Below are 12,465 nucleotides of genomic sequence, written 5' to 3'. Positions count from 1 at the left end.
ACTACGATAGCAGTTATGTGATATATTTGTCAAACTAGGCTTTCAGCTCAGATCTGTGCGCGTTCTCGGTGTTGGGATGACGTTGGCCAATCGTGAAACGTGGAGACGCACAAGACCGCATATATTAAAAAACAATTACTTCCGCATTTCGATAGTGTAATCTACACTGCGCTACATCTAACCTATAACATCAGATAAATAAATTGTCATCAGTTGTTGTATGGTATGCACGTCCATAGTGGGATATTTGCACGCACAGCACTATTAAAGCGCATTCGAGATCCAAAATGTTAGTAGAGGCGGAGCTCCACTATAAGATATATGACAGAATCCTACACGTGAGAGAACTTCGTTTTTAAGACAATTGATTGGTCCGTGTGCGGTAGATTACACAATTTGAGCTATAACTTAGCACATAACCTCCTCCCGACCAGGTTTGGTTGACAGCATAAGATACCTTGGTGATATAGCGACACTAAAACAGATCCACTTTCGTGTCACAGGCATAGCCTGGCTTTGTAGCGCAACATACCTCGCTAACCCACTAATCGAGATTCGTAGTATACCCCACTGGTGTGTGTATGTGTGTTTGTATGCTCTGGTATGTGTGTCTCTTCTAACCTGTGTCAGGGTCGTGTGTGTGTGTGTGCGTGTGTGTGTGAGATCCAGACAACCAACCTTCAGTGTAGTCATAGTTTTTCCTTGCACACATATGCTGCACACACTGTCCCTGAGCAGGTGTGTGTGTTTGCCCACTCTGTAACCCTTGTCAAAGTGCAGATGTGACTGTTTGTGTTTGTACCATCCCATTTAAAACGAGCAGGTGTGAGACGTGCGCATATGTTTGTGTAGACCTGTGTGTGTGTTTGTTTTTGAACTCAACGTAACCTCAGTGTGTGTGTGTACGTGTGTTCAGGTGTGGGGAGTGCGCTAGAGGGGAACCGGGGGAAGGCTGGGACCAAACTCTTCCAGGACTTCCAGATGCTGAGCAGGATTTGGACTCATCCCTGGTGTCTGCAGCTGGACTACATCAGCAAAGAAAACAAGGTAGAGGGACCCTGTCTGTTTGTCTGTATAATAAAGACATATGATAATACAATCTCTCTCTCTCTCTCTCTCTCTCTCTCTCTCTCTCTCTCTCTGTCTCTCTCTCTGTCTCTCTCTCTGTCTCTCTCTCTGTCTCTCTCTCTCTCTCTCTCTCTCTCTCTCTCTCTCTCTCTCACTCACTCAAATATTATCATATTTGTTTATTAGGCTATTAACAGGCTAGTCTATTGATTGCAATGACATTGTTTATTATTGCTATTCTTAGAAAAATCAAAGTATTTTGTACATGGTACCGAAGTATCGGTTCTAATTAGCTGTATGTGAAGCTCTGTCTGGTCTTCTGTGTGGTTGCCAGGGTTACTTTGATGAGGACAGCATGGATGAGTTCATCGCCTCGGACACAGAAGAGTCTTCGATGAGCCTCACCTCTGAGGACGAGAAGCCCAAGAAGTAAGAGAAGGACTCACACACACACACACACACACACACACATGCTCACACAGTCACACACACACTCACATGCTCACACACACACACACAATTTACTTTGCGTGTTGAAAGTGACAAGCCCACACACACACCAGGCTGTCATTAGTCACTTATCCATTCGCTTCTGAAGTTTTATTGGAGCATGTGCGCTTGTGTGACCGAACACATGATGCAATAGTGAAACTCATCACCTTTGGGGTTACAACTGTGTGTGTGTATGTATGTGCGCGCCCAAATGAACCCTCTGGTCCGTCCGTCTCCCACCCCCCAGGAAGAAGGCTCGCGGGAAGGGGAAGAAGCAGAGCTCGGATGGCTCCGATAGCGACGCCGTGGAGGTCATCAAGGAGTGGAACACCAGCTCCCGCGGCGGCAACCCCGAGAGTCGCAACCGGGGCGAACCAGTCGAGGAGCGTAAGTGTGCCATCGCTGCATTTCAGATTTTGGACCACACCTAAAAGCCAACCCAGTCTGAAGGAGTCCAGTCAAAAGCCATAGCGAACTGATCACTAAATCAGCGAGTTCAAAACCGATGTGAAATATTTGTTCAGGCCGAAGGATGTCAACACATGTCAGTGGATTGCATGGTTAAACTTCTGTAATGTAACTGTGATTTTAGTCAGTGGAGCTGAGGATTTGCTTGCTTTCCCTGTCCTTTCTTGGACTTGTGGTTTGCATCATGGGTTTGATTTAACCCAGATTGACCGTTGACCCTTTTGTTTGATTTTAACTTGCTTGACCTTTGACCTTTGGTCCACAGCCAAGGGTTCCTCTGGCAGCTATTCTCCTGACTGGTACAAGGACTTTGTGACTGAGGAAGATGCCGAGATCCTTGAACATTCCGGAAAAGTGTCGCTTCTCTTTCAGATCCTACGCATGGCCGAAGAGACAGACGAAAAAGTGTGAGTGTTGCCTCTTTCTCTCTCGCTCTCTCTTCATTATTTGTTGTCTGAAATTAGTGTTTCGTTTTCATCCATAGTCTAAAAGAGTGTAAGAGATGTATCCTCTCTCGTAGTCATGCAGGGATGTGCAGCATTGTTTAGTTTGTATGCTATATTGTGTGTGTGTAAGTGCAGAAACAGTATGTTAACCCTCCTACATGTTGTTATTTGCAGTCTAGTGTTCAGTCAGTCCCTTATCTCTCTGGATCTGATAGAAGACTTCCTGGAGCTCTCCTGTCGGGCAAAGGATGAAGGAAGGGAGTCTCCATACAAAGGTAGCTCACCACTGTTCATCACCTTCAGATATATAACAACTCGCTTTCAACAACGTGTGTATAGCATGCCTATACCCCTTTAAGACACGGTGAAGTGCTTTTATCTGAGAAAGACAAATTGACCTTAGTGCACTTACCTTAAAAACCTTAAAAATGATAGGAATTCTCCTTTAGACTGACCTTTTGTTCCTTTCACTTACTCCATACTTAAATAAGAACAAAGGCGCGGATAGCCGTTGCAATATGTGCGTTTTTGCTGATTCAGTTTCTTGGTTGACCTTGTCTCTGTATTGTCTGCCATTATGCATTTGGTTTCATTTGTGCTTACATTCTCGCGCACACACACACACACACACACACACACAGGTGCATACACATTCCACTGTTAAGCTTAGTTGGTGGGAACGTGTTCCCGACATCTCGCCCTGTTGCCAGTGAGCTGGCGCTCAGTATGTGTGACGCCTACTGCGTCCCGATGACCGGCCGGCATGCGTGCACAGCAGCCCGCTCAGAGGCCAGCCAGATGCCCCCCCTCCAGCGCCCCATCAGATGGGCTACATCATGCCACGTCACACCATGCTAGCCTTTTGCCCGTAACCCACGGCCCATGAATACCCAATTTAATGCCACACGTAATGCCAGAGCCCCAGGCTATGTCCTGTCTAGTAATCACGGGTCAGTCATCTTTCTTAGACCCTGAGTCAGACACTCAGAAGGGTTCAGGTCTTTGAAGCATACGATCACAAGTATGTAATTAGAATGGTAATGACTGAAGATTTCATTTTGATGATGTAATAATGAACTCAGGCGACTGATATGAATCTAGATCCGTGGTGTAGAATTCTGGAATGACCTGGAAAAAACCTCACTCCTCAAAGGATTAAAGGTAATGTGTGAGGCAGGCACAAGTCACTGGCAGTGTTGGCTATTCCTTCTCTGATCTCTAAGATGAGATGCTTAGCTGTAGTTTTTGACTACTTTCTGAGGAATGTTTTTTTGATGGTAAGGAAGGCTGTCAGACATCAGTGCAAAGATGAACTTGCGATGTTAATTACTCCCCTGTGCGGTGACATTCAGCTTGGTTTGCTATCATTTTATTTCTTTTGTTGTTGTTGTGGTTGTTGTTTTATGAGACAGACCACAAGCTGCAGAGAAAAATTACACTGCTGCAGTATCCCAAACTATTTCAACCTCGCACACATCTGACAGACTCAAGACAAGCAAACTCTCACACACACACACACACACACACACACACACACACACACACACACACAGCCTCTAGCATAAGGTCATGTTCCTAATTAAAGCTCCACAGCTGTTTTTGCTTTCATTTTGAAAATGATTAGACCTTGACTTTTTTTTTTTTTTTATTCCACGAAAAAATGTTTGCTTAAGGGTTTGCAATTTGTAATGAAAAGATCACAGTGATGTAATTGGAACCATACTGAAATGTTAGTTATGGACATCATGAGGGGGCAGACGCGATATTAAAGAGAAGGCGGCTGCACTCAACACGGCCACCTATCTGTGTGTGTGTGTGTGTGTGTGTGTGTGGGGGGGGGGGGGATAGAGGGAGAGAGAACAGGGGGGCAAGAGCTTGTATGGTTGAGGGAGTATGTTTTTAGTTTGCCGAAGATACTGTATGTGTCGGGGGCAGATTTTGTTTGCATAAGTGCTCATGAAAGGTGTGTGTGTGTGTGGTGAAATATATAGGTGTACATGTGTGTGTATATATATATGTGTGTGTGTGTGTGTGTGTGTGTGTGTATCTGTTCTTGCTGATGTGTATGTGTGTGTGTGTGGCCAAGCCCATTCCTTCAGAGTAAGCGCACACTGCTGAGAATGTGTGTGCCAGTTCATTTGGCACTAATAAACCCTCTGGTTTCCTGCTCTGCTCTGCTAATGCACAGTTGTATAAGCCTAATCTGAACCAATGCACGCTGGCCGGCCATGAAGGCTGGCAGCACACACCAAACAGTTAACAGCTATTTGTAACGTGAACATTAACTGTTGTTTTGGCCATTAAAAGCCAGCTCTGGTGCCCAGGGTCGTTCTCATCCCATTCAGTTGGTGTTGGGGCGGCGCCTTTGGAAAGGCGGCATGAATTTACAAGGGCGTGATGTTCTGAGATTCCGAGGGGCGTCATGATTAAGAGTGAGATCAAGTCAAAGAGCTAACACAGCGGGGGGTGATACGATAATGGGTGTTTTTGTCTTATGGTTTGTTTGTTTGTTTGTTGGGCTGCAGGAGAGGGGAAGTGGTTCCGGAACATTGACTACTATCGCCTGGACGGCTCCACCAATGCTGTGACCCGCAAGAAGTGGGCAGAGGACTTTAACGATCCAAACAACCCCAGGTAGACATCTTGTGACGCCCGCACGCACTCACGCACTCTTCTTTTCAGAGAATGCACATCACCTAGTTATCATATCATATATTTGTAGCTTAAATGCAAAATGAAAATTCCAATGTAGCAGTCAGAATGGGAAGTCAATATACCAATCCCCCCCCCCCCCCCCCTTTCTGTTGCTCTGTCTAGGGGTCGTCTCTTCCTCATCTCGACCAGAGCAGGCTCTCTGGGCATCAACCTGGTGGCGGCCAACCGGGTCATCATCTTCGACGCCTCCTGGAACCCGTCCTACGACATCCAGAGTATCTTCCGCGTCTACCGTTTCGGCCAGCACCGGCCCGTCTTCGTCTACAGGTTTCTGGCTCAGGTGAGACCCCTCATAACCCCCCACCCCACCCTTAACCTCCTCGACCCCATCCACCCCACACTGATCTTATCACCCTCTTTTCCTCCCCTCCCCTGTTCTTGCGGAGCTGGGTTGCAGGGGTGACTCGCCCCCTATGTAATAGAGCTGCCTGCGGACAGGGCGTCTTTTGTGCCGTCTGAAAGGGGCCGTGGCGGAGGTGGAGGTGTCCTCCATTAGCGCTTGTCATGCTAAGGAGATCTGGGAGTGGGGGGTGGGGTAGGTGGGGTGGGGTGGGGGGCAGGCTTTTTGGGCGGCACGCCTGGCTGACTCTGAAAGGACTCGCAGGTAATCGGAGTGAGAGGTGCTGTCTGGGACCACTGGTTTCTTTCTCTCACTCTCCATCTTTCTCCCATTCTTTCTTTCTCATCTCTATCTGTCTTTTTGTTCTTTTCTCTTGAGTGTGTCTTATCTGTTTCTCTTTCTCTCTCTCTCTCTCTCTCTCTCTCTCTCTCTTCTCTTTCTCTCTTTCTCTGCTTCACCCACTTTTTCTTCCATAGTCAGGCCTGAGTCCTTAATTGTCCTCCAAACCATCTGCGTTTGCTCAGTGTAGATGATTTCGTTCTCTCTTGCACAGCTTGTGCATTAAAGCACTAGTCGATGTGTTCTCTCTGGCACACCTCGTGCATTAAAGCACTAGTCATTGTGTTCTCTCTTGCACAGCTCGTGCATTAAAGCACTAGTCGATGTGCGTAAGTTTGTGTGGACACAGAATGTAGGTGCTGTGTGGACCACCTTTTTGCTAATTTGCTCAACTTCCCTATGAAAGAAGTACTTGCCCTACTAAACCCTTACCAAACTGAGCTCTCATACTGTACACGATCTCCCCAGGGAACCATGGAAGAGAAGATCTACGACCGCCAGGTGGCCAAGCAGTCGCTGTCGTTCCGCGTGGTGGACCAGCAGCAGATTGAGCGCCACTTCACCATGAACGAGCTGACCGAGCTCTACACCTTTGACCCCGAGCTGATGGAGGACTCTGCTGGAGAAGGCAAGAAGAAGAGGCACGCCACGCCAGTGCTGCCGAAGGTGAGCGCCGTGTGCGTGTGTGTGTGTGTGTGTGTGTGTGTGTGTGTGTGTGTGTGTGTGTGTGTGTGTGAAGAAAAGAAAGAAAGAAAGAGAGGGAGTGTTTGTGTGTGTCTGAAGATGTGTGTGTTTGAGAAGCAAATTGTGTGTTTGTTTGTATTCTTTGATACAAATAAACATGCAGGTTAAACGTTTCAGTGAATGCTGAGCATTTGTCAGTACATCATAAGCTTGTGTGCCCCACACCCAAACATTCACCTCGCCAACTCGCCTCTGTAGATACTACAAAGGTCAAAGGTCAGGCCACCAACTGGCGTCCCGCGCTCTCTCTGAAGGGTCCTGCCTTTGTAATGAGCACTGCATCCTTCACATCCTTATTGCTTTGGGATGAAGACGCTCTATTAAAAAGCTGCATTAAAATCAAGCATGTGGGGATCTGCGCTTGATTCATGCGATGCCGTAAACGCCTAATCCAAACCATGATGCAGCTGCACAGAGCGAAGGCCCGAGTGTTGCAGCCAGCCCGGGCCCGCCGGTTTCAGAAGAGTTTCAGGTCAAGATGTTCCATTAAACATTTCTATTGGAGGAATAAACAAAAGGAGCGGCAAGTGTGTGTGTGTGTATGGGGCGGGGGGCGGGGGGCGGGGGGGGGGGGGGGGGGGGGGGGGCACAGGTGATGGCTCTTTTCTTTATCGGCACAGGTGGCTAACTTGTCCGGCATTCTTCTCTGATTGCGGAGTCTCTCTCCCCGCTACTCTAACCTGCACCTGTCCCCAATAGCTGCCAGACTCTGGGCCAGACCTGGCCCGCGTTAGGCCCAGAGCCACCGGCGCTCCTCGTGGCCTTGGCCCCCAGCCCCTGAGCACATGTTCCCACCGTTCACTCCTTCAAAAAAACACACACAAAAAAAAGCACACGTTCTGCAGAAATGCAAGCAGGCACTCACTCACGACTGATGCACTAAACTTCAGCAGCACCCCCCCTGTTTGAATGAGTATACAAACACTCCTTCACGCTGGCGTGCAAAGCACACAGGCAGAGGCACGCACACTCGTATACAAAGGTATTTATCTGGCCACTATTTTACAGTCTGAGCGCAGACTCTGTCAGAAACACAGTGGAACCTCATTGAGCTTTCATCGCTGTAGCCAACACTGATCCCATGTGCAACTGCCCCATTGTATTTTACGAACCTTTGGTGGTGGTTTGAGGTTTTTATTGACCCGCATGCAGGGGGTGTGGGGGTGTGGTGGTGTCCACATGGCCTGAAGGTCATGTTTATCCTCTCCTAACATCCTCTGAATCTGGTCGGGGAGAGAGGCAAGCTATGTGTTCCCGTTTTTTTTTGTTTTGTTTTATAGGGGCGATAAACTGGGTTGTTTACCTGATGGAACCCCCACGACCCCATGCAGGTGCGCTTGTGACAGCCCAAAACAAACACACACATACACATACACACACACACACACACACACACACACCCCTGCTGTGTTTAATGTGCAGCCGACGCACCCTCTGATGGTGCGTCCAGCCGATTGCAGCTGGGCCCGTGGGCGGTGCTTGTTTTGGGCAATTTACCTGCCTCGAGTTTATACAGCCATGCTCACACACAGCCCACCTGCTGACTGTGTGTGTGTGTGTGTGTGCGCCAATACGTGAGAGAAACCTGCTTAATGGCCACTGTGTATGTATCTGGGTTTGTGAGTGTGTGAAATCCTACAGATCCCCTGCTCCTCCTTGGTCTGCTCTGCTCCGCTCCCTTGGGCTCTCTGATCACCTCAGCTCAGGGTATTCAGTCCAAGTTGTAAAGTCGTTTGTTTGCGCTCAAAGGCTTTGAGTCAAACAAAAATGTTTGGAAAATCTAGTGCTTGAAACTGTGGAAGTTTATGTGGTAAGTGTGTGTGTGTGAGAGAAAGAGAGATACATATACACACACACACACACACACATCTCTCTTGTGGTTCCAAATCCCTATCTACCACAGAGCAGAATTTCTTTGGCTGAACACACATCCAGGCCTTGATTCATGGGTTTCATTGAGATAATTCCTGCAGTAGTCAGGGATCCAATTACATTGGCTACATCAAACATTGCTAGTTCCAGCCAAGTGGTATGTTGGAAGACTACGAAGGTCTCATTGACCTATCCTGCTAGTGAAGGAATTGTAGATCATATCTCTTGTATATCTAACAGCCGTTGGTGAAAAAGCAACGGTCCAAAACACGTGGGCATTGGCACATGATGCAAAACATTGTCTTCAATAATAGTTCATATCACCTAGTGACTGTCCACAAGTCTAGGGTAAGTGTCTATACTTCTAGTAAGTTATGGGAAGAGGAATAGAATGAACAGTGGCCTCGCAAACCAGATCAGGTCTTAAGTCCCGTTGGCAGCCATTTTGAATTCTCCACCGGTCATGGCAGCTGGAGCCTGCCAAGGACAGGTGAATCATGGTTGTCTTCACCTCGTGACTTCTGGTGCTATTGCTACTTCTGGGAGATGAGCTTTTTGGGAGAGGGGGGTGGGGGGGGGGGTTGCCATATGTTTTCCCAGCATGCCGAGTCAGCCGTTGGAATCCGTTTGGCTGTCCGTTTTTCCCCCGCATAGCCGCGGCGATGAGTCAGTCATCCTTCAGAGCTCTTAGTCATATTTTGACCTCGTGGTGGCATCGGCCCCTTGGCTTCAAGTTTACGGAACGGAACATAGTTTCAGGCTGTCTGCAGAGGCCTCTGCTCCCATACAAGGTGCAACTGGCTGCCACCGGTTTCTCAGGGAAAGGCGGAAGGCGTCTCATAACACCGTTTTAGAAGTGGGGGTTATTCCAAGGACTTGGTTTCAGTGACGTGCATTGGGTAGATTACTCCATGTAAGTTGTAATAGAAGAACGTTCTATCTTTGGTTGATTACAGTGAAGCCATAGGGCTTTTATATCAAGAGGTTTAGTAAACTCACCCAGGTTTTGCCACTGAATGAGGCACTTGGGATACCCTGAGCCCCAGATTTCAACAGAGGCCTCAATATGAGTGCAGTAACAAGACACATTGGGCTAGTTGATTCCAAATCTGCTTTTGCGTCACATGATGGTTGTAGCTCACTCACGGTATCAGCCACAGAGGACCTGCCAGTCAGTCAGCAGTTCTGATTGGTGATTAGCTTCACAGTCAGTCAGAAGTGGCACAACGTCGAGACATTTGGAATGTTGAGCATTGACACTCAAAAATCACATTGCAATCGCTATATCTGTCTGAAAAAACACAATTAAATATTTTCCCAAATCGTGCAGCCCTAGTCTGATCTCCAGTTGGCTTCAGTCTCAGAGCAGACCTCAGGTCAGTTTTTGTCTCCGGCATAAAGAATACTGTAATGGGACACAGTGTGAACCGCATATCTCAGCACAGTGACATTAATCATATCTTGGCATGTAGTTCTTTGACTCATAATAAATAGCAAGATTAAGGAAAGAGCTCTAAGCCTTAAGTTTGGAATAATGGGATAGGGTGCTTTTGATAGGCTTTTCTTTTAGGTGGGACTCTAGTCAGCTATTTGTTTGTTCGTTTGAACAGCGGGGATTAGTTTTGAACAGGACCATTCCCGAGGGAATCATCTGGTCTAGATGGAAAACTGCCGGCATGGTGCAAATCCAATCCAGTCATTATCCCCAAACATACAAACACATGCGCACCAATCATTTGTCTTTTGGCATTTCTGGCTTCCAAGATTCTGGCAAGTTTGCACACACACACACACACACACACACACACACACACACACTCACACACACACACACCATCACACATGGGCACCTGTTGGATAAGAGCATGCATCTCGCTGTGCTCCTGTCTTCTAATTCACTGCTTGCCCTCTCTGTGTCTTTTTCTCCATGGAGGTTGTTTTCTGCTCTTGTTCTTTTCTCCTTTTTGTCATCTCTTCCTCTGTCCTCCTCCTCTTCCTCCTCTATCCCTCCATCCCCGCCCACTTGATGAGAGGTCATTATTTCTGACCCTCTGATAGATGCCCTCCATCCTCTGAAGTACCAGGGAGACACAAGAAGAAAGGAAAAGAAAGAAAGAAAGAAAGGAGGGAAAGAAAGAGGATGGATGGATGAATGAATGAGGGGGGGAGAGAAAGAAGGGAAGAAAGAAAGGGATGGACAGGAAGAGGATGAAGAGAGAAGGGCTTTAATTGGAAGCGACGGGAAGTGCCTGTGCCCTAATGACAAAGAATAGTTGCTCTGGGCCAGACAGCTGAGGAGGACCCCCCCCCCCCCACGATAACCCACCCACGATAACCCCCACACACACACACACACACACACACACACACACACACACCAGCACTACTCGACCCTTCCGCCACCCCCCCCCCAGAAGCCCTCACTAGTCCTCTCTGTTAGGATCCTCAGGCGAGCGTTTGAACCCCGGTGGTAGTGGCTTCTTCTGAGTCATGTGTTTGTTGAGGTTTAAAATTGCGGTCGAGAACAGGTTGGATTTTTTTTTATCACGCTACGAATTTGTCATGCAGCTGTACAACTATGTTTACAAGAGTTTACTGGCCTCATCTGAGAGATGTGTGTGTGTGTGTGTGTGTGTGTGTGTGTGTGTGTGTGTGTGTGGGGGCTGGAGACTTATCGTAACACTACATTTCCCGTTAAAACAGTCATTGCATCTTGCGGCCCTGATTTCCCTGCATGCCTTTAAGTGAAGCGTGCCTTTGGGAGTGCGTGACACACGGATGCTGAACAGACACCAGCTTCTGGCATGACAGTCATCATCATCATCATCATCATCTTCATTGTCGGCACCGGACTTCAATCAGTCCGCATCAAAGGAAATCACATCACAAAGGAAGCTCGCTATCCGCCGCAGGCACTTGCTTTAGCACTGAGGGGGTTCAGCATTCCCAGCCTGGGAAAGTCTGCCTGTCTGTCTGTCTGCCTGTCTGTCTGTCTGTCTGCCTGTCTGTCTGTCCGGTCTACAGACAGGCTTGTGACGGAGTGTATGAGTCTGTGTTCCTCTGTACTGTGCACAGTTTTTGACTGTGTCCGTCCAAGACCCAGACAGCAGAGTAATGGCAGTGGTGATGTGTGTGTGTGTGTGTGTGTGTGTGTGTGTGTGTTGAAGAGCTCGTGGGAGGCTGTCCTCGCAGCAGGCCATTGGTGGGAAAGCAGTAATTTGCTACTGCTGCTGGGGCCGTGGGCCCCTGGCGTTGTGTTTGAGCCCCGCCCCCCCCAGCTCCAGCCCCAGCCACACGGGTAATTAGGGGCCAGGAACCAGGCCCTTAATAAGCCTACCGGCCCAGATGTGCCTCAAATGAGTCCCTCTCAAAGTGGGGGGGGGGGTGAGGAGGGTCTGGTGGGGGGGCGGTGGGGGGGTTCAGTGTTCTCGCCGTGCTCTGTGCATTTTTCTCATTTTTTGGTAAGCTGTGTGAAAGATCTGTGCAGAGAGATCTGTGAGCGCTGCGGTGTGCTTGGAAACACAGCCCCCCCCCCCCCCCCCCCCCCCCCCACTAGGGCTGTCGTGGCATCTCACCGACTCGCTCTACGGCTCGCTTCTCCTGTTGTCCTGTCCGCTCTGCCATACTGCACGTCCTCTCTCTCTGGTGTGCTGCTGGTGCTCTCTCGCTTGCTTTCTCTTCTTTCTGCTTTGTTCTGTCTCTCCGTTAGTTTTGCTCTCTTCCTGCCCTTCTGCAGCATTTGACTTGACTAAAATGGCTGTTCTGTGAGTGAGTGAGTGAGTGCGTGTGTGAGTGTGTATGTGCATGTGTGAGTGTGCATGTGCATGTGCATCTGTCTGTGAGTGTGGAAGCGTAGCGTGTTGTGAGACAACACCGAAGATCTGAACAGCAGTGTTTATACCGGTGTGTCTCTGTCTCTGTCTCTGTCTCTGTCTCTGTCTCTGTCTCTGTGTGTGTCTGTGGAGGGGGTTGTGTGTATAA

The 12,465-nt window shown here is 48.5% G+C and overlaps 1 protein-coding gene across 6 annotated transcripts in view; it reads left to right on the top strand.

Annotated features, from left to right (window-relative positions):
- Positions 1–12,465, top strand: part of atrx (ATRX chromatin remodeler) — a 56,129-nt gene that overhangs the window by 26,396 nt on the left and 17,268 nt on the right. For 5 of the 6 annotated variants that reach the window (XM_042073806.1, XM_042073809.1, XM_042073804.1 and 2 more), the window contains 8 exons: positions 917–1,047; positions 1,403–1,497; positions 1,808–1,947; positions 2,294–2,435; positions 2,649–2,749; positions 5,000–5,108; positions 5,292–5,469; positions 6,337–6,534. In XM_042073806.1, the coding sequence (XP_041929740.1) occupies positions 917–1,047; positions 1,403–1,497; positions 1,808–1,947; positions 2,294–2,435; positions 2,649–2,749; positions 5,000–5,108; positions 5,292–5,469; positions 6,337–6,534 (1,094 nt within the window). Of the gene's footprint in view, positions 1–916; positions 1,048–1,402; positions 1,498–1,807; positions 1,948–2,293; positions 2,436–2,648; positions 2,750–4,999; positions 5,109–5,291; positions 5,470–6,336; positions 6,535–7,892; positions 7,944–12,465 lie in introns of all 6 variants that reach the window. The other variant, XM_042073808.1, reaches the window with a different exon arrangement.

This window comes from Alosa sapidissima, chromosome 20 (assembly GCF_018492685.1).
Source record: "Alosa sapidissima isolate fAloSap1 chromosome 20, fAloSap1.pri, whole genome shotgun sequence".
NCBI classification, from domain to species: Eukaryota; Metazoa; Chordata; class Actinopteri; order Clupeiformes; family Clupeidae; genus Alosa; species Alosa sapidissima.
Note: the sequence above shows the minus strand (reverse complement) of the source record. Positions and strands in the feature narration are given on the sequence as shown.